This window comes from Anolis carolinensis, chromosome 3 (genome assembly GCF_035594765.1).
Source record: "Anolis carolinensis isolate JA03-04 chromosome 3, rAnoCar3.1.pri, whole genome shotgun sequence".
Taxonomy (NCBI): Eukaryota; Metazoa; Chordata; class Lepidosauria; order Squamata; family Dactyloidae; genus Anolis; species Anolis carolinensis.
This window is the reverse complement of record NC_085843.1, coordinates 75,973,269-75,991,962: the sequence shown is the minus strand read 5'-3', so window position 1 is coordinate 75,991,962 and position 18,694 is coordinate 75,973,269. Positions and strand designations below refer to the sequence as shown.

The window sequence follows — 18,694 nt, the reverse complement described above, 5'->3', positions numbered from 1 at the left end:
TGGATACTGCCAAGAAGGCCCGCCGCCAACGCCTGAATCTCTGTTGGTACTGCGGAAACGGGGGCCACTTTGCCAGAGAGTGCCCAGCCGAAGGGAAGTCCGCCGCCTGTCTGGCGGCGGCGTCCTCCACGGAGGCGAAGACGTCTGAGGCGGCTGGCGCGAAGCCGGCGGGGGAAGCCAGCGACCGGGCGTAGAGAGGCTCGCCAACCCGGTCAAAAACCCCACTCAAGAGCCGCCAACCGGGGTCCTATTTCTCCTAGTGGTCACCTTGTGGTCAGCGAAAAAAGGACCCGTCATGATCCATGCCATGATAGACTCAGGAGCCACAAACAATTTCATTGATAGAGAGTATGCCGACTCTCTGGGATTACAATATCACGACTTCAAGAACGCCCGTGTGGTGCAGGCCATAGATGGCCGCCCCCTCAAGACAGGTCCAGTAAGCCAATGGTCAGAACCCACCAGAATGTGGATAAGGGAACACATGGAAGAGATTTCCTTCTTTGTTACCGAGGTTCCCCATTTCCCAGTGATTTTGGGAATTCCATGGCTGACCCTTCACGACCCAAACATCTCCTGGTCCAACAGAGAACTGCAGTTTGCTTCAAAATATTGCCAAAACCATTGTCTGGTAGCCAAGGTCTGCCATACCACAGACGCTGAACCCATCATCACTTTGCCCAAGAAATACTCAGACTTTTGGGATGTATTCAGTGAAAAAGAAGCCGAGAGACTACCCCCTTATAGACCTTATGACTGTGCCATTGACTTGGTGGAGGGGGCCCCGATCCCGCGAGGACACCTCTACTCCCTGACTGAACCAGAGCAAGAAGCTCTCAGGGAGTTCTTAGAGACAAACCTCCGCAAGGGGTTCATCAGACCCTCTCAATCCCCAGCCGCTTCCCCAGTGATGTTTGTGAAAAAGAAGTCAGGGGACCTACGCTTGGTGGTGGACTATAGGGCATTGAACAATATCACTAAGCGAAATCGATATCCCCTGCCTTTGATCTCGGATCTCTTAGACCGGCTTCGAGGGGCCAAGGTTTATACCAAACTGGATCTTCGAGGAGCTTACAATCTAGTTCGCATCAGGGAAGGGGACGAGTGGAAGACCGCTTTCCAGACTAAATTCGGTTTATTTGAGTCCCGGGTCATGAATTACGGTTTATGTGGAGCTCCCGCAACGTTCCAGCATTTTGTCAATGACATCTTTCAGGATTATCTAGACCGGTTCTTGATTATCTACTTGGACGATTTTTTGGTGTTTTCTAGATCACAATCAGAACATGAGAACCACGTCAGAATGGTGTTACAACGATTGCGGGATCACGGACTTTATGCCAAGTTGGAAAAATGCGCTTTTGATCTACAAGAGGTAGACTTCCTGGGATACCGTGTCTTGCCACTAGGGCTCACCATGGACCCGGCGAAGGTTTCAGCAGTATTGGAATGGCGGGCGCCAACCAACAAGAAAGAGGTGCAACGTTTCTTGGGGTTCGCGAACTACTACCGCAAGTTCATTCCAGACTTTGCCCGCTGGTCTGATCCAATCACCAGCTGCATCCGTGGGAAACAGCCTTTCCGCTGGACAGAACAAGCAGAGAAAGGATTCCAGCAACTAAAGAAATTATTCACGTCCCAGCCAATCCTTCAGCACCCAGATCCTGAAACCCCTTTTGTCGTGCAGGCGGACGCCTCAGATGTGGCGATTGGGGCTGTACTCCTACAACCAGTGGGAGATCACCTTCACCCTTGTGCCTTCTACTCCCGTCAACTGACCGCACCAGAGAGAAATTACACTATTTGGGAAAAGGAACTTTTGGCCATAAAGGCAGCCTTTGAAACTTGGAGACATTGGTTAGAAGGGGCCAAATTTCCCATTGAGGTCCATACTGATCATCGGAATCTAGAGCATCTAAGAACTGCCCGCAAGCTAAATCAGAGGCAACAACGCTGGGCTTTATTCTTTGAACGTTTTAACTTCCAAATCCATTATGTAACCCCAGCCCAGACCAAGCAAACAGATGCTCTGTCACGGAAACCGGAATATGCTGCAGGGCGCAAAGAGACCTTTGAGTCCCAACTGCTGCAGCCCGAGAACTTTGCCACGCTCACAGTGGGAAACACCAAATCCACTCCAATTGAATCAACTCCCTCTACTCCAGGACCCCTTTGTGCTCAGGAAATCAGGGCTAGTCAGCAAGCAGATGCCTGGGCTCAGGACCAACTTCGCCAAGGACTACATTTCCCTTTTTCGCTTAAGGATGGGTTACTTTGCTATAGAAATCATGTCTACATCCCTCCAGGACCGGGCAGGGAAAAAACACTTCGTCTGTGTCATGACTGCAAGCCAGCAGGGCATTTCGGACTATTTAAAACCATGCATTTGATCCTAAGAGATTTCTGGTGGCCCAAGATCCGCAAGGATGTGGAAAAATATGTCAATACCTGCCCAGTATGCCAGCGCTCCAAGACAAGAAGGGAAAAGCCCTCAGGGCTTCTGCATCCCCTTCCTACCCCATCTCGCCCGTGGGAAATAATCTCTGCAGATTTTATCACTGATCTACCACCTTCCTGTGGATTCACCACGATCCTAGTGGTGGTGGACCTTTTTACCAAGTTAGCCCATTTCATTCCCTGCGATGGCCTCCCCACGGCCAAAGAGACTGCAGATTTATTCCTTCAACATATTTTCAGATTGCATGGGTTGCCCAAGAGTTTGGTCACAGACCGTGGGTCCCAATTCACCTCTCGTTTCTGGAAAGCACTACAAAAACTATTGGGCATAGACTCTCGTTTATCTTCGGCGCACCATCCCCAAACGGATGGGCAAACTGAGCGCACCAATGCCACTTTGGAACAATACCTTCGCTGTTATGTGAACTACCAGCAGGACAATTGGGCTTCCCTGTTACCGCTGTCGGAGTTCGCCTATAACAATGGTGTCCAGGCTTCAACTAAAGAAACCCCGTTCTTTGCAAACTACGGCTTCCATCCACGTTTCTTTCCTTCTGTCATTGAAACCTCAGAAGTTCCCGCAGCAGAGGACTGGCTGCAGGAACTCACAGCGGTGCAACAACTTTTACTCCAGCAACTAGACCAAGCCAAGGAGGACTATAAACGCCACGCTGACAATCATCGCCAGCCGGGCCCCGAAATCAAGGTAGGAGACCGGGTTCTTCTGTCCACTCGTTTTTTGCCCTCCCATCGCCCTTGCCGGAAGCTAGATGCCCGTTTCATTGGCCCCTATCCAGTGGTGGCGCAACTTAACCCCGTGACTTTCAAACTTCAACTCCCGCGCTCTATGCGCATTCATCCAGTGTTTCATCGCTCTCTGCTCCTTCCGGCGGATGGTGTGCGCCCTGATGTAGACCGGCCGGCCCCCGCCCCTGTTTTGGTGGACGGAGAGGAGGAGTTCGAGGTTCAGGACATTTTGGACTCTCGCTTTCACCGCCGCCGCCTGCAATATCTCATTGACTGGGTGGGTTTTGGTCCCGAGGAACGCTCTTGGGAAGACGCTTCCACTGTCCATGCCCCCGATTTAACCCGCCGCTTCCATCAGACCTATCCCGCCAAGCCGCGGCCTCGCGCCTCGGGGAGAGAGTCCCAATTTGAGAGGGGGCTTGAGGAGGGGGATAGTGTGATGACTCATGGGCCATGTAGTCCCGTTCCTAGCGCTGTTGAGACAGATGAAGAGGAAAACATGGTTTTTCCACCGTTTCAGCCAGAATTGGAATTTTCCCAGCCAGAATTGGAGCCCTTGCACCTGCAGGAGGTTTGCCTTCCAGAAATCGGCCAAACAAGCCCTGAGTCAGAATCTCCCCCATTTTCTCGCCGTAGTTATTATCAACAACAAAAAGGAGTTCAACAGGCTAATCGCAGAAGCCTGAGAATCGCAGCCAGGCATTCAGCTGATTAAGACTGCTTTCATGAGAACCTTTAGGGAGTCATGCATCTGGACACAGAGATTGACTTTCGGTTCTGGTTCCCCAGAGAAGTGTTCTTTGGTGGGAAAACGAGACCCTATTTAGGTTCCTTGCCCCGTAGGAATCTTGCGGAGTTAATTCGTCAGCTACCGGAGTAGGTTGTGTGTGGACAGCGCTACTCCCGTTTCCAAGCCTTCGTTCCTGTTTCCAGCCTTGTTTTGCTTCGCGGACCTTGCCTTGCTACCTAGGACTCAGCCTTGCTTTCCAGGACCTTGCCTTGCTTCCCGGACCTTGCCAAGTGTTTACCACGGATCTTGTCCCTGTTCCTCGTTCCTTGTTGCCTTGAATCAAGCTTTGTGTACCAAGAATCAAGCTATTTCCTTGCCTTGCCTAAGTTTCATGGACTAAAGGACCTTGTCATCTCCCCTCACCTTGCTTGGCAAGTGAGTGTTTCGGTTACTGGATTACAACTTTGGACCTTACTATTTCATATTGGACATTGTTTTCCTGGACTATATTTGACCTTTCCTGAAAGGTCATCTTCTGAACTATATTCTACACTTATTTTTATTGCCTTTACTTATTTCCTTAATAAAGATATTAGATAGATTCTGGCCTCTGTGTATGGTTATTGGTGCTCTGCAGCCTGGGTCGTGACACTGTTTCACTGTTTCAGCAGTAATTTTGTTTAGGATGATGTTGTTCGTCTCATGTACGTCAACAGTTTAGAATTCTGCTCAACCATGATTTCAGTAATTTGTTTCAATGTTTTGGAAAACCTTGTCTACTAATTCTTGTTTTGAATTTATGATTTTACGGAAATTAGATGGGAAGGTGATTCTGTGTGCCAGGTTTGGTCCAAATCTGTTGTCAGCTGGGTTTAGTGCACTCTGGATAAGGGTGAACTATAATTCCCATAATCGTGGCCAATGCCCAACATACAGCTGTATGTTCAGTTAATTATGAGGGTTCTCTGTGCCAAGGTTTGGTCCCAGTCCATTGATGGTGTGAGTCACAGTTTATCTGGATGTAGGTGAACTATAACGCTCATCAGTCAAGGTCAATATTCCCCAAACTTCTCCAGTATTTTCTGTTGGTCATGGAGAGTCTGTATGCCAGGTTTTGTCCAGGTCCGTCATTTGTGTGGGTCTCAGTGGTCTGTTGAAGTTGGAGCCGAATCAGGTGAAGGTAGTACAAATCCCATCATTGATAATCCATCCTTCTACTATTGACACCAGGATGTTAAGTGGGTAATGGGGTGTCTGTGTGCCAAATATGGTCCAGGTTTGTCGTTCGTGGGGGTCGCAGAGGTCAAATTTGAGTGAAGGTACTGCAAATCCCATCATCCATGGTTTGTCCTCCCCTAACCTCACCAGGATGTAAAGTGGGGCATTGGGGGGGGGGCAAAGGGGTTCTGTGCCAGGTTTGGTCCTGATCTGTCATTAGTGCAAGTCACAGTGATCTGTGGGAGGTGAAGTGTTTGAAAGTACTGCATATCCATGGTTCTCTCTCCCCAAAACTCATTATTAAAATGTGTGTGTATTGGTATGCCATGTTGTGTCACCATTTCAAGTTGATCAAGCAACTACTTTTCAAGTTTTGCGTGCACAAACATGTGCAGGCAGTATTTTTATATATAAAGATTATGGATGGAATGTGTAGTTTGGTTGTACATGAATGGAAGAAGCTTCCATTTATAGAAAAGGAATGGCTTAACTCTTGTCCCCATTCACAGAGTAATGGTATTAGGATCATATGTAACTTCTGTGGCTTTTAAATTAATTTGCGTAAGAAATATTTGCCATGTTTTCTATTTGGTTAGAGGAATGCCAGTGAGACTAAAAGAACACCATTTGTTTATGGGGTTATTTCCTGTTATGGGCAAGATACTATTAACCACCAGTCTTACAAACTTGGAAGGCAAGGTATTTTCAGTTGTTACTAATGGAACTTTTGCATTATTTATCCTATTTTATTACAGTGCTTATGCTTTACAGACGGCGTCACTGTTGCCTCCATGCCACCTGCCCAGGACCACAAACGGCTAATGGATGGAGATCAAGGTCCAAACACTGGTGGCATGGGTGCATATTGCCCAGCACCCCAGGTAAGGTGTTTTGTCACACAATCTTTCTTTGATAAAGGTTATCCACAGGGAGGGCCATTTGTGAGATTGGTTTGGGAAGCAGGAAAAAAAACTTCCAACCTGCGAGTACTAATTTACATTTGTGTGCATACTGAAAATATGTTCACATATTTTGGGAAGAAAATTGGATATCTAACAATAATTTATGTAAACAATAAAGATGACTCATACAGAGTCAAAGCATCCTACTATAGCATTTTAAATATATTCAATATTGCCTGAATTGGAAAGCTAAGCAAAATTGTACAGTAGAGTCTCACTTATCCAACATAAACGGGCCAGCAGAATGTTGGATAAGCGAATATGTTGGATAATAAGGAGAGATTAAGGAGAAGCCTATTAAACATCAAATTAGTTTATGATTTTACAAATTAAGCACCAAAACATGTTACACAACAAATTTGACAGAAAAAGTAGTTCAATATGCAGTAATGCTACATAGTAACTACTGTATTTACGAATTTAGCACCAAAATATCATGATGTATTGAAAACCTTGACTACAAAAATGCGTTGGATAATCCAGAACGTTGGCTAAGCGAGTGTTGGATAAGTGAGACTCTACTGTATCTGATAAAATTTTGGCTGGAAGATCATAGGGATCACCAGATTGGGACAGAAAATAATCCTGCTTGGGTCAGACTCATAGCCTGATCCAGTGAAAGGAAGCTTGATATTTCTGTAACCCAGAATTTGTAACTCCTTTGGGTTACACTGGCCAGCTGGCAGGATGATTCTGGTGTTTGTAGTTCAAAATAAAAATTTCTTAGCTTCTTTTGCAGTATTGTTAACTGTTGACTTTATAAAATTGGAGGTGCTTGGAAACGAACCTGTTCACTGCGTACATATTAACTGTGTGTTGGCTACTGAGCCACGACCCCTTCCTGAGCCGTTTCTTTTCATAATGTCCTTGGGTTCATACAGTCCTTGGGTTCATATAAACGTATAAAGGATTATATGTGGTTCATACATGTGCTTACAAGTTAAACTTTTTAAACATTTTGTTAGCTCTCCAAGGATCTGCTTTTGAAAATCAGGAATTCTGTTCTCCAGAAAACAGTTGATGGCATGAGAAATGAAGGTATTCCTTATGTAGGTGAGTGGATCCTTGTATGTATTATGCAACACACTTAACATTTTTAAGTGCTTTACAGCAGGAATAATAGACCTTTGTTACAAGCTCACAGTCTAATAGTTGTATTACAAAAGGAGGATGCAGAAAAGAAATTTAGAAACACATTTTCATTGAATTAACATAAATGTTACAGTGCATTCAGATAGACTGTCTTGTAGTATCCTTCATTATCTGTTGGTGTCCTGTTCAATGTTTTCACAAGGTTTCAAATATAATAGATGCTGCACTGCCAATTGTTGTCATAGCATAGCTGTTCCAGGTGGTTTCTGCAAGCATCAGACATTAAGATCATCCAGGTCTACGTAACTTGTGGTCCTCCAGTTATGTTGGCCTCCAACTCCCAGAAACCCTAGCCAGCTTGTCTAATGGCCAGGAATTCTGGGAGTCGGAGGCCAAAACAGCTAAAGGGTTGTGCAGGCCTGGGCTAGGCACTTTGAGTCTCCTCTGGGAGAGAAGAAACAGATATCTATACCAATACTACTAAAAATAATTCTGTCATGGTACAGAATGTTAATGCCGCACTTGCAAGTAGATCTCCTTTCTGCATGAGTCTAAAGTATGGGAGTTGTCGTCTTAACACATCTGGAAGGAACCATGATAGCAGACCTAAGTGAAAGCAGCAACATTAACCAGAAACTATTCTGCTCAACTAACCTGAGGGAGATCATAAACAGCAGCTTTAACTAACCCAGTGGTTCCCAATCTTTTTTTGACCAGGGTCCACTAGAAGTAGGCATTCACCAGTGGTTAATTCATGTTCTGTCCAAATAGATCAGTGATTCTCAACCTGTGGGTCCCTAGGGGTTTTGCCCTACAACTCTCAGAAATCCCAGCCAGTTTATCAGCTTTTGGGATTTCTGGGAGTTGAAGGCCAAAACATCTGGGGACTCACAGGTTGAGAACCACTGAAAAAGAACCTTTATGGTCTTGTTCTTAGTTCCTCTCTCAGATCTTCGTACTGTCTTAACCTGGGCCATGTATGTTTGGCTCTTTGTTTAGTTGGATATGTGTATTTTTCATGAACTTTCTTTTGCTTTTTGTTAATTTTTTCCTAGATTTTAAACTTCTTATATTGTTTTCTGTGGGTATCCTTTAAAGTAGTGGTTCCGAACCTTTTTTGACCAGGACCCACTTGACCAGGGACCGCTCTCCAACATTAGTACCAAAAGGGTTACGAATCAGTTTTAGGTCAACTATAGATTGAGTTTGGTTATCTGAGGTGCTGATTGAGAAAACTGCATTGGATAGATCACATCAGCTCTAGTTTCTGATACAGAACATATGCCATTTAGTAATCGCCATCTGCTCACGCACAGAAAACCATATTGAATAATCTAGAGCTGATGTGGTCTATCCAATCCAATGTGGAAAGGAGTGGAAATAAAAGAAATAAATAAAGAGGAGGGAGGTTCACGGATCGGATTTTCGTTCTCGCAGCCCACTGCTGGGCCATGGCCAACAGGTTGAGAACCACTGAACTAGCCTAACCTTTTTTTCCTAACTGCCTCCCTTTACCATTGCCTTGCACAGAGCCATAGAATTGGACGAGACCAGAAACTCAACCAGGTCAAACCCATTCTGCCATGTAGGAATATACAATCAAATCAGTTCCAATAGATGGCCACCCAGCCTCTATTTTAAAATCTCTCTCTCTCAAAAAAGAGAGAGATTCCACCACATTCTAAGACAGCATATTCCATGGCTGAATAGCTTGTACTACCAGGAAATTCTTCCTAACGTTTTGGTAGAATCACTTTTTCTGTAGTTTGAATCCATTGCTCTGTGAACTAGTCTCTGGAGCAGCAGAACACAAACAGGCTCTTTCTTCCTTTCAGCTATTTAAGCATGGCTATCATGACACCTCTTAACTTTCTCTTCTCTAGGCTAAACATACCCACCTCTCTAAGCTGCTCTTCATAGGGCACGGTTTCCCAGATCTCTGGACACATCCCAGCCCCATCTTCATTTTTTTAAAACACTGAGCACTTCAAATATATGCTCGGTGTTTTAAAACATTTCAAATGTCTGTGTTGTGGGAGTTTAACAAGTATTGACTGTACTCTAAAATTGTAAACAATTAATTTTGGATGAAGTTCTACATATTCCTTTTATAGCTGTCTTTGTACGGTGGAAACAAGAGTCATAATGGGCCATTAAGACAACATTATTTTTCAATAGGTTTAAAATGCATGCTTTACCAGTTGTGCATGTATTATTTTTTCCTATTTAGGTGTGCTGTATGCTGGGCTAATGCTCACCAAAGAGGGACCCAAAGTCTTGGAGTTCAACTGTAGATTTGGTGACCCTGAATGTCAGGTGAGAAACCATAATGGGCATGTTTACTCTGAAGTAAGTTCTCTATGTTCTGTGGCATATTTTCAGAAATACTGTACTTCAAAAAATAACATGTCTGGGGTCACCAATGTGAGAAACTGCCAAATTGCAAACAAATTCAACTGCTAGTAGTTGCTGTTGTAACCAAGATTTTTCAGGTCTCATTGAAATTAACAGAACTGAATCTTGAGATTTCATAGTCCAAGAAGTAAAGGTTAATCTTTGTAAAATTGCAATATTTCCTTACGAAAAATTACCATAGTCTTATTATGTGACATCTAGCACTATCCTACACTGTATATTTAATTCTATAATAAAAGTCTAAAGTATTACCTGCTCATTTCAAAGATGACTAGTTCCACATGTTTTAATGCAAGGATGCATTACAGATGGATAGATTCAATCAAGTAAGCCCTTTTATCTGCAAGAGCTGAACAGAGCTGTTGATGCCAGGGTAACTTGGAGCCCTCTCATTCATAAGGTCGCCATGAGTTGCAGTCTACTTGCAACAGTTAATAATAAGTATATCATGTAATCCAATGTCAACATATCTTTATTAAAACCAAACAAAGTTTACAGATTTTTTTGAATCCTCCAGAGTTCTTTGTGGAGCTTGTGGTTGTTGTGTGCTTTCAAGTTGCTTTCAACGTATGGTTTTCTTGGTAAGATTTATTTGAAGGGGTTTGTTATTGCCTTTCTCTGAGGCTGAATGAGTGTGTCTTGCCCGAGATCACACAGTGAAAAAGAGTGTAGAATTGTTTCTGGCTAAGATGGTGCAAAAGTCAGAGGGTGGGGAAGGAATATAAAAATAAAAACAAGGCTAGTTGTTGTGACCTGAAGTCTGCAGCTTAGTCTCAAAACAGATATCTGGTGGTTGTTGCAGATATTAGATTATACCTAAAAATTCATTGTAGAACAAAGAAGGCTGATTTGTAAAAATGTTCTTGTGAAGCTTTCACTCTGCCCTTTTGATTAATCCTAAGGAAAGTAGTCCAGATCTGGAATTTGATTTTTTCATGGACTATCTATCCCAGATATCTTTGATTTTTTTTTCATATGAAGAATGTTAGCATTGGTCAGATTTTTTAAAGTCGTTTTTGCTTAATTATTTGTTAATTTTCTAGTTTTATGATCTATTCCTTTGCAATGACACCTGTCAGTATCTCTCTTCACTCTTGCCTATGTAGGTAATTCTACCACTACTGGAGAGTGATATTTATGAAGTTATACAAGCAACCGTTGATAGAAAGTTATCAAGCTGCATGCCTGTTTGGCTGGAAGACTCCTCTGCTGTGACCGTGGTCATGGCTAGCGAAGGCTACCCAGGGAGCTATCCTAAAGGTTTGGAAATAACAGGTAGGAAATTGTTACATATAGCCTAAACATGTAATAAATTTAATAAAGCAGCCATTGAAATCCACAAGCATGTGGACAATTTCAACAGAAAGGAGGAAACAATAAAAATGAACTAAATCTGGTAACCAGTATTTAAAACACTCCAGAATCAAGACAGTAAATAAAGAACACCACTCAGAAACAGGGGAATTCCAGACAGCAAACAATAAAATGCCAGGTAACACCTCCCAAACAAAGGATGCCTCTAGGCAACAACAGCCAGACTACCTTTAGGCAAATACCCTCACTGATTGACTTTGCAGCTGCAAGGCTACTCAATTCTAATCAAGCTTGCTAATTGCAACATTCACACTTACTTCAAACAGACAAGGGTTCTTTCTCCCACCCTGTCAAGTCCACAGATACTTGTATACTCCACCTGCAGGCGAAACATCAGGAGAGAATGCTAGTGGAACATGGCCATACAGCCAGAAAAACTCACAGCAACCCAACACAAATGCTATCTTTCTGCATTCATGTGATTGAGTAGAAGCTGTGTGATGCTCTGGGAGCTTGGCTTACTCAAATAACACAGGCACAAGTCAAACCAATATTAGGGGGAAGTTGCTTTTGCTTCCTGAAATAATAGCTTTCAGTATCCTCATACAAGAGCTAATTAAATCAATATTAGAGACAACGTAATTTTAATGTAATAGAAAATTCCATTTTCACAGGATATTTTGCATAATGTGTAAGGAGAACACCTCTCTGAGAAACTCTGGGTCCTCTTTCACAATTCTGTGGCCAGTTTCCTTCTCCAAGGAACCTAGAGATTCCTAGAGAGAATGCTTTAATCAAATCCATGAATATTGAATAACCAAATCTGTCAAAGTCAAACCTTCAACAGTGGAGGGCCAACTGAACATTACACAACGTATGCATAGCAAATCCTTTTAACTAATTGTTTTCCTTTTGTTTTAACCTTCGTACTGTTGCCTTCATAGGATTTTCTCAGGCGAAAGACCTCGGCTTGGTGGTGTTCCATGCGGGGACAGCTATGAAAGATGGCAAAGTTGTGACCAGTGGAGGCAGAGTCCTCACTGTGACAGCTATCAAGAAAGACCTCATGTCAGCCCTCAAAGAAGCCAACAGAGGAGTTGAAGTCATTCGGTTCAAAGGAGCCATTTATAGAAAGGATATTGGTTATCGAGCAATAGATTTCCTTAAACAAACCAGGTATCTATCAGAAGGCAAAGCTGAGAATTGATATTGAAGAGATAATGTACATCTTAAAAACCAAAGTATCACTCATGAAATCATTCCAAAGTCATTGTATTAATTAGTACTTTTATATCTATATACTATTCAGTATCTTTATATGACAATTCTAATCCAGGTTGAGTATCCCTTATCCAAAATGCCCAGGACCAGAACTGTTCTGAATTTTGGATTTTGGAAAACTAACATATACATAATGCGATGCCTTGGAGGTGGGACCCAACTCTGTCACCATGTTATTTCCGTTTATCCGGCCTAGCTTGTTAACAAGATTTCAGTATTATTTTTGTATTAGAGGATTGGTCTCTCACTTTTGTGCTTCTCTCAGAGCAATGTTTCCCCCCGGGAAGGCTCTTTGAGAGGAAGCAGAGCAAATCATTTTGTAGGGATTTTCTTTTGTGATACAAATGAGCCATTCATTCCTGGAAAATTGGTGTGTAAAAGGAATTAAAATTGCAGTGAGCATCTGCAGAAAATTAATGTATCCAAAATAAGAGTGATTGTATTGACATCACTTTATAGTAATTATATCCATAGTGGGAAGGCATTTAAATGAGTATAACTGCAATCTGTTTACTAACATCTGCACTAGCAAAATTAATCCAGGTGTTTCTGTTAGTTCAAGGTGAACCAGATGAGCTTTTGTTGTTCAGGGTGCATACTGTTGATCTTGATCAGGCATGGGCAAACTTCAGCCCTCCAGGTGTTTTGGACTTCAACTCCCACAATTCCTAACAGCCAGTATGCTGGCTGGGATTTCTGGGAGTTGAAGTCCAAAACACCTGGAGGGTCAAAGTGTTAGGGAAAACTCCCAAAATACAGCAGAGCATCCAAAAATACAAACAGGATACTTATAATTAAGCATTCAGCTCACAGCAAGCAGAGCATGAAGTGTTGTGGCCAAAAAATGATTTAGAGCTTAGGAGCCAAAGATGCAGAGTTCAATCTTTAAAATTACAAAAGTTTTATTTACAAAATTAACAACAATAGATACATTTCCAACTGTCATTCAGGAGTCGGGGGAAGGGATTCCCTCAACCTATTCTAAACTAACTGTTCCTCATTGAGGGCTGCAGACTTGATCAGTGTGAGGTTGAATTCCAACACAAAGTTTGGCCGTACCTGATCTAGATTGACTTCTTTTGACCAGAACCACTATATATAAAATAATGTTGTCTTTGATAACATAGTCTTTTGCAACGTATAAACATAAATTTCCCTTGAAAGCATGTGATGTTAGGTATCATTATCTGTAATATTGGTTCTGTGTACATAAAATAAAAGGACTAAAAATAGTACAGTATCTAGTTTTATGTTTCCTGAATGTCTAGTGTTTGATAATTATTTGATCAATGATGAAATTTGTGTAATACCTTTTATCTTGTAAATCAAAATTTATTTTCAAATGCGTGTATTAAAAATATTTCATACTTTGTAAAAAAAAATACAGTGTTTCTGAGATACGGAGTTTTGGCTATGTAGGGGAGCTGATGTGGCATAATAGTTTGAGCAATGAACTACAGCTCTGGAGATGGGGGTTCAAATCCCCACTTAGTAATGGAAACCTCTTCCCAGCCTCAGAATAAGACCCCTGATAGGCTTGGGTTAAACAACTTCAAGGCCCCTAGCAACAACTATTACGTGGGATTCAGCATTTCCCCCCTCTGCTTGCCATAGCCCCCTTCCCAGATGTTCTCTCAAGGAACTCCTAACTCTCTAAAGCAGGCTTTTCTGAGGGAGGCTGCAGAAGAGGCAAAGGAAGCAATCTTTCCTGTCCCATGATAGATAGCATGCTATTTGCATTAATAGGATACAATTCTATATAAGTGAACTCTTTCCATGGAAGTCAGAAACATAAGCAGTCATAGTGCATTTGAGTTTATAGCTGGATATTCAGTTGCGTGAGGTGTGAACTGGTCTGTTCAAACATGTATGGGTTAAGACGAGGCATCAGTGTATAGTGATGTAGTGAAGCTGATATGTAGCTGGAAACAGGTACTGTGAATTATTGCAACACTGAGAATACCTTGTGATGCCATAGATTGTAGTGGATTTAGAATGGTGTCATCCATGACTTTTCTTATCCTGGCCTTACATTCACATTCATTTATTCTTATAATGTCAAGTGTTTGCTTCTTAGAATTTTGCCAACAGCTAGGAGATGCTAATAAAAAACTCAACTTCAAATCTTGGGTTGGGACTGTTTTGTCTGATAACAAGTCCTACTGGACTATTATATGAGGCTAATATGCGAATATTATATATTCACATATTAGCCTCAATATAAGATAGTGGCTTTCAGTGGGCCGTCCAGATCTGTGTGGGTTCAATTCCAAGGGATTCTGCAGATAACAACAAATACTGATAGTTGTAGCCCATATTATTAAATTGTCACAATGCATAACCATCTCCATCAGCGCAATCACATGCACATTGCCGCCATTTTAGGTATGTGACTGCAACAATTTGTGGTCATATTGGATGCTCATGCATACAGGAGAGCCCACTGCATTTTAAATCCTTGTACTGAGCAGACTGCACCACATCGTTTTAATACAGGTCTGGGGATTCATGTTCTACATTTGGATAGTCGGCATACTGCTTTCAGCTAAAGTACCATAGGTCACAGGGGTCAGAAGCACAGAGTTATTGACCACTGAAATCAGACCATCAGAACATATTCTTAATTTGCTGAAAAAAGCAGATATCTCAATTGTGGTTGTTAAAGGCACAGAAGCAGGGGCAGCCAAAAGGGATCCATCTTAGGAATAGGTAAGATCAAAGTTATTTTTTTACAGACCTATATTGGCACTGAAAAAGTACTGCTGCAATTGGATCATATATGTAAATAAATTGATAATTGGCTCTTCTGCCTTTTTAGTGGTCTGACTTACAAAGACAGTGGTGTAGATATTGCAGCTGGTAACACCTTGGTTCAGAAAATTAAGCCTTTAGCAGCAGCAACATCAAGATCAGGTAAGCTTGTGCCTTTTAACTAAAATGCTCGTAGGATTCATTCATGAGCAACTGAGATCATGCATCTGATGGTGCCAGACTAGATGTGTTCATCTGTAAGATGTCATGAATTATGTTGGTTTTGCTGCAATAAACTCACCTGGCTATACTCCATCAAATTTAGACCATTCATATTGATGTTATTATTCTGTAATAGCATACAACAATTATATTAATTCAAAATGATGCATTCAGAAGAGCCAGTGAGATTTCTTAGATATTTCTTACTCTGTGTGTAATGTATGAAAGTAGTTACTTTGGAGCAAGAAATCATAAAGAAGCCTATATGTTCAAGGCACCTCTGAAAACTGCTTGGCTAAGCTAATGTGGAAGACAGAGATTTTATTATCTCTGAAATGGTGACCAGTACCAAATTTGTGCCTATTGATTATAAATATTCCTTTCTGTCCTGGAAACACTCTGGCTGGGAACCAGTGCCTCTCAGTTTAGCACTGATTTATGGACCACCCCTTTAAGGACGACTGCCTAAAGTGGGGATAGCAAGAGAAGCAGCCACTTCAAGTAGCAAATACTGCAGGGTAGAAATTGTCAGAAAGATGGGTTGCTGTGAGTTTTCCGGGCTCTATGTTCTAGAAGTATTCTCGACGTTTCTCCCACATCTGTGGCAAGACAGAATGCTTCTGGAACATGACCATACAGCCCAGAAAACTCATTAGTGATTCCGGCCATAAAAACCTTCGATAACACATTGCCAGGAAGATGTTGGTGGACAAAATGCTATGTGCACCATTGCATTCCTTACACTTCAGGACTGATTCACAGTGGGAAGTTTTGATCATTTACAAGCCTAGTATGTCCTATTTTGTGTGAGATTACTTCACATACTGATGAAGGGGCAAAACTGCTGTTTGCAAGGGTTAATACATCTGTAGGAACTCCCAAATACCTCCATTATGTTAACAAACTTTTATTGACTCAATCTTCCCCCCCACCCCCCACCCCACACTTATTGGTAGGCTGTAATGCTGAGCTTGGAGGGTTTGCTGGCCTCTTTGATTTGAAGGAAGCTGGATATAAAGATCCAATTTTGGTATCTGGAACTGATGGTGTTGGCACAAAGCTCAAGGTAATGAGAAGGAGGGCAAATGGTGTTGACGGTAATATGCTTAAACATGACAACTTGCATTTTATTCAACAACAGATCCTTATCAGAGCTGTCATGGGTCATGGGAAAAGATTATACCTTGGAGGTATTGGATATAGAAAGTCTCAGGTTCATCATGTCTAGTTAGGGTGGGGCAATCTCAGCCATTCCGGGTCCAAATCTTTTAGCCTTGGAACTCTCCATGAGTCAGGCACAGTTGTAAAAAAAAAAAGCCAAAAGAGAAAAAGCAAACTTGGAAATGACCTCTGGTTTTTGATTAAATGTATAATTCTTTAAATATTAAATAGTGTAGGGGGTCTTGTGACCTATTTAAAAGATGAATTGCCACAGAAGCTAACCACAGGGTATCAGCTGCAGGTGGAAGACCATATTCCAGATGTATTCACTGGGAAACAACAGAAAACTCAACAAAAGTATAAATTTCTTAGTTAACAAAGGTTTTTCACAAAATACAATTTTTGCACTATGATTCCACTTTTAATTGCCATAGCTCTTTCTATTGGAATCCCGTGAAATTCAATTTAAGATAAAGTATTTATCATTTCCAGTGAGACACCTCTAATGCCTCACCATAATACAAGCCCCAGGATTGCATTGAATCTTGCTATGCCATTTACAATGGACAATAATTCTGTGGTGTAAAATAGTCCTATGTCTACCTCTATTGGTAGGCAGTAACTAATTACCAGTGGATATTTGTGGAAATGTCTACCACCCCTGTCACTTTCTCAAGTTCCATCAAGACAAGTGAGAGCTCAGTGAAAAAAATCCTCCTTATCTCCGGCAATTAAAGTAACCTATCTACTTTGGTGTTGTGATCTGAACATTGGAGACCAAGGTTTGATTCCCCACTCTGTCATGAAAATCCACTGGATGACCTTAGAGGATTTACACATTCTCGATCCCAGAAAACCCTATGATAGGTTCACTGTAGGATCACCATGTGGCAGAAATGACTTGAAGGCACATAACAACAACAAATTACCTTTCACTGTAGTTGAAAGCAAAGTCTTGCAAGTATTGTACGGAAGTGATGGCACGTTCTAAAAATTCCTTTTCTTCTGTTCCATTCAGATTGCCCAACTGTGCAACAAGCACGACACGATTGGGCAGGACTTGGTTGCCATGTGCGTTAATGATATCCTAGCTCAGGGAGCAGAGCCCCTCTTCTTCCTTGACTATTTTGCCTGTGGTAAATTGGATGTTGGGATGGCTCAAACCATCATAGCTGGAATAGCCGAAGCGTGTAAACTGGCAGGATGTGCTCTCCTTGGTAAGGATTATCATACTTCTCTTTCATGACAAAGTTGTCCTGCTTCCAGCTACTGGCAGTAAGCATGTGTTTTATCTCAGCTTATCCGAGTCTGAGAATCAGTTGAGACCAAACTCATCATGGATTGTCTCATGGTATACTGCTTTGCTAGCAGTGGGGTGGTGAATCACACCAGATTTTAAAACAAAACTTCATCAAATGTGTTATCAAAAGTGCTGCATCCTATTCTTCTCAACCCACATAGGATTTGATAGTTCATTTATACAAAGATAAAGGTTTCCCCCGACATTAAGTTTTGTCATGTCCGACTCTGGGGGTTGGTGCTCATCTCAATTTCTAAGCTGAAGAGTCGGTGTTGTCCATAGACACCTCCAAGATCATGTGGCCAGCATGACTGTATGGACTGTCATTATCTTCCTGCCAGAGCTGCACCTATTGCTCTACTTACATTTGCATGTTTTCGAATTGCTAGATTGGCAGAAGCTGGGGCTAACAGCGGGAGGTCACCCTGCTCCCCGGATTAGAACCGCTGACCTTTTGGTCAGCAAGTTCAGCAGTTTAACCTGCTGCAACACTGGGGGCTCCTAGTTCCTTTATAGTTGAGGCTAAATTTATCAGAGCTTCCAGCTCGTACCAGTTCTGAATGAAAGGGAAGAATGGTAAAACTGAAATTGTCTCAACAGCCAGGATGTGTCTCCTATTATTGTCCTCCATCTGGCCAGTGTTTTTCAGACAAGAAAAGCATTCAGGTACACAACTCTCCAGTCAAAAATCGCTGTAGTCCAGTGAGAAGTGCCTAGTGTGATTCTCTTTCATATTTTAGAAAACTCAAAGCTTGACAAAAATAACTCATTTTGACTACTAATTCCAGACTCCACCTGCTAACATGGCTCATGGAAGTGACAGTCCAAAACAGTAAAATCTTCCAAGTTTAGAGAATGACCTTTTCCTTGTGGTAGTTTATTTCCTGTTCCAAAAGTTCCCTTCAGTGTATGGCTAATATATTCTGACTGCTTCTTTTGAACTTCCTTTCTTCACTGCCTAAAATAGTATTTATTTTGCATTCCTTCTTGGTGGTTATATTTTCCATAAGTGAAGTGGCAGAAGGAGAACATTAACATTGGAAG

The 18,694-nt window shown here is 42.1% G+C and overlaps 1 protein-coding gene across 3 annotated transcripts in view; it reads left to right on the top strand.

Moving 5' to 3' along the window:
- LOC100561300 (trifunctional purine biosynthetic protein adenosine-3) overlaps positions 1-18,694 on the top strand; it is a 52,827-nt gene that overhangs the window by 24,169 nt on the left and 9,964 nt on the right. For all 3 annotated transcript variants that reach the window (XM_003219005.3, XM_008107560.3, XM_062975068.1), the window contains 8 exons: positions 5,908-6,033; positions 7,080-7,167; positions 9,437-9,522; positions 10,728-10,896; positions 11,880-12,111; positions 15,035-15,129; positions 16,146-16,255; positions 17,369-17,567. In XM_003219005.3, the coding sequence (XP_003219053.2) occupies positions 5,908-6,033; positions 7,080-7,167; positions 9,437-9,522; positions 10,728-10,896; positions 11,880-12,111; positions 15,035-15,129; positions 16,146-16,255; positions 17,369-17,567 (1,105 nt within the window). The remainder of the gene's footprint in view (positions 1-5,907; positions 6,034-7,079; positions 7,168-9,436; positions 9,523-10,727; positions 10,897-11,879; positions 12,112-15,034; positions 15,130-16,145; positions 16,256-17,368; positions 17,568-18,694) is intronic.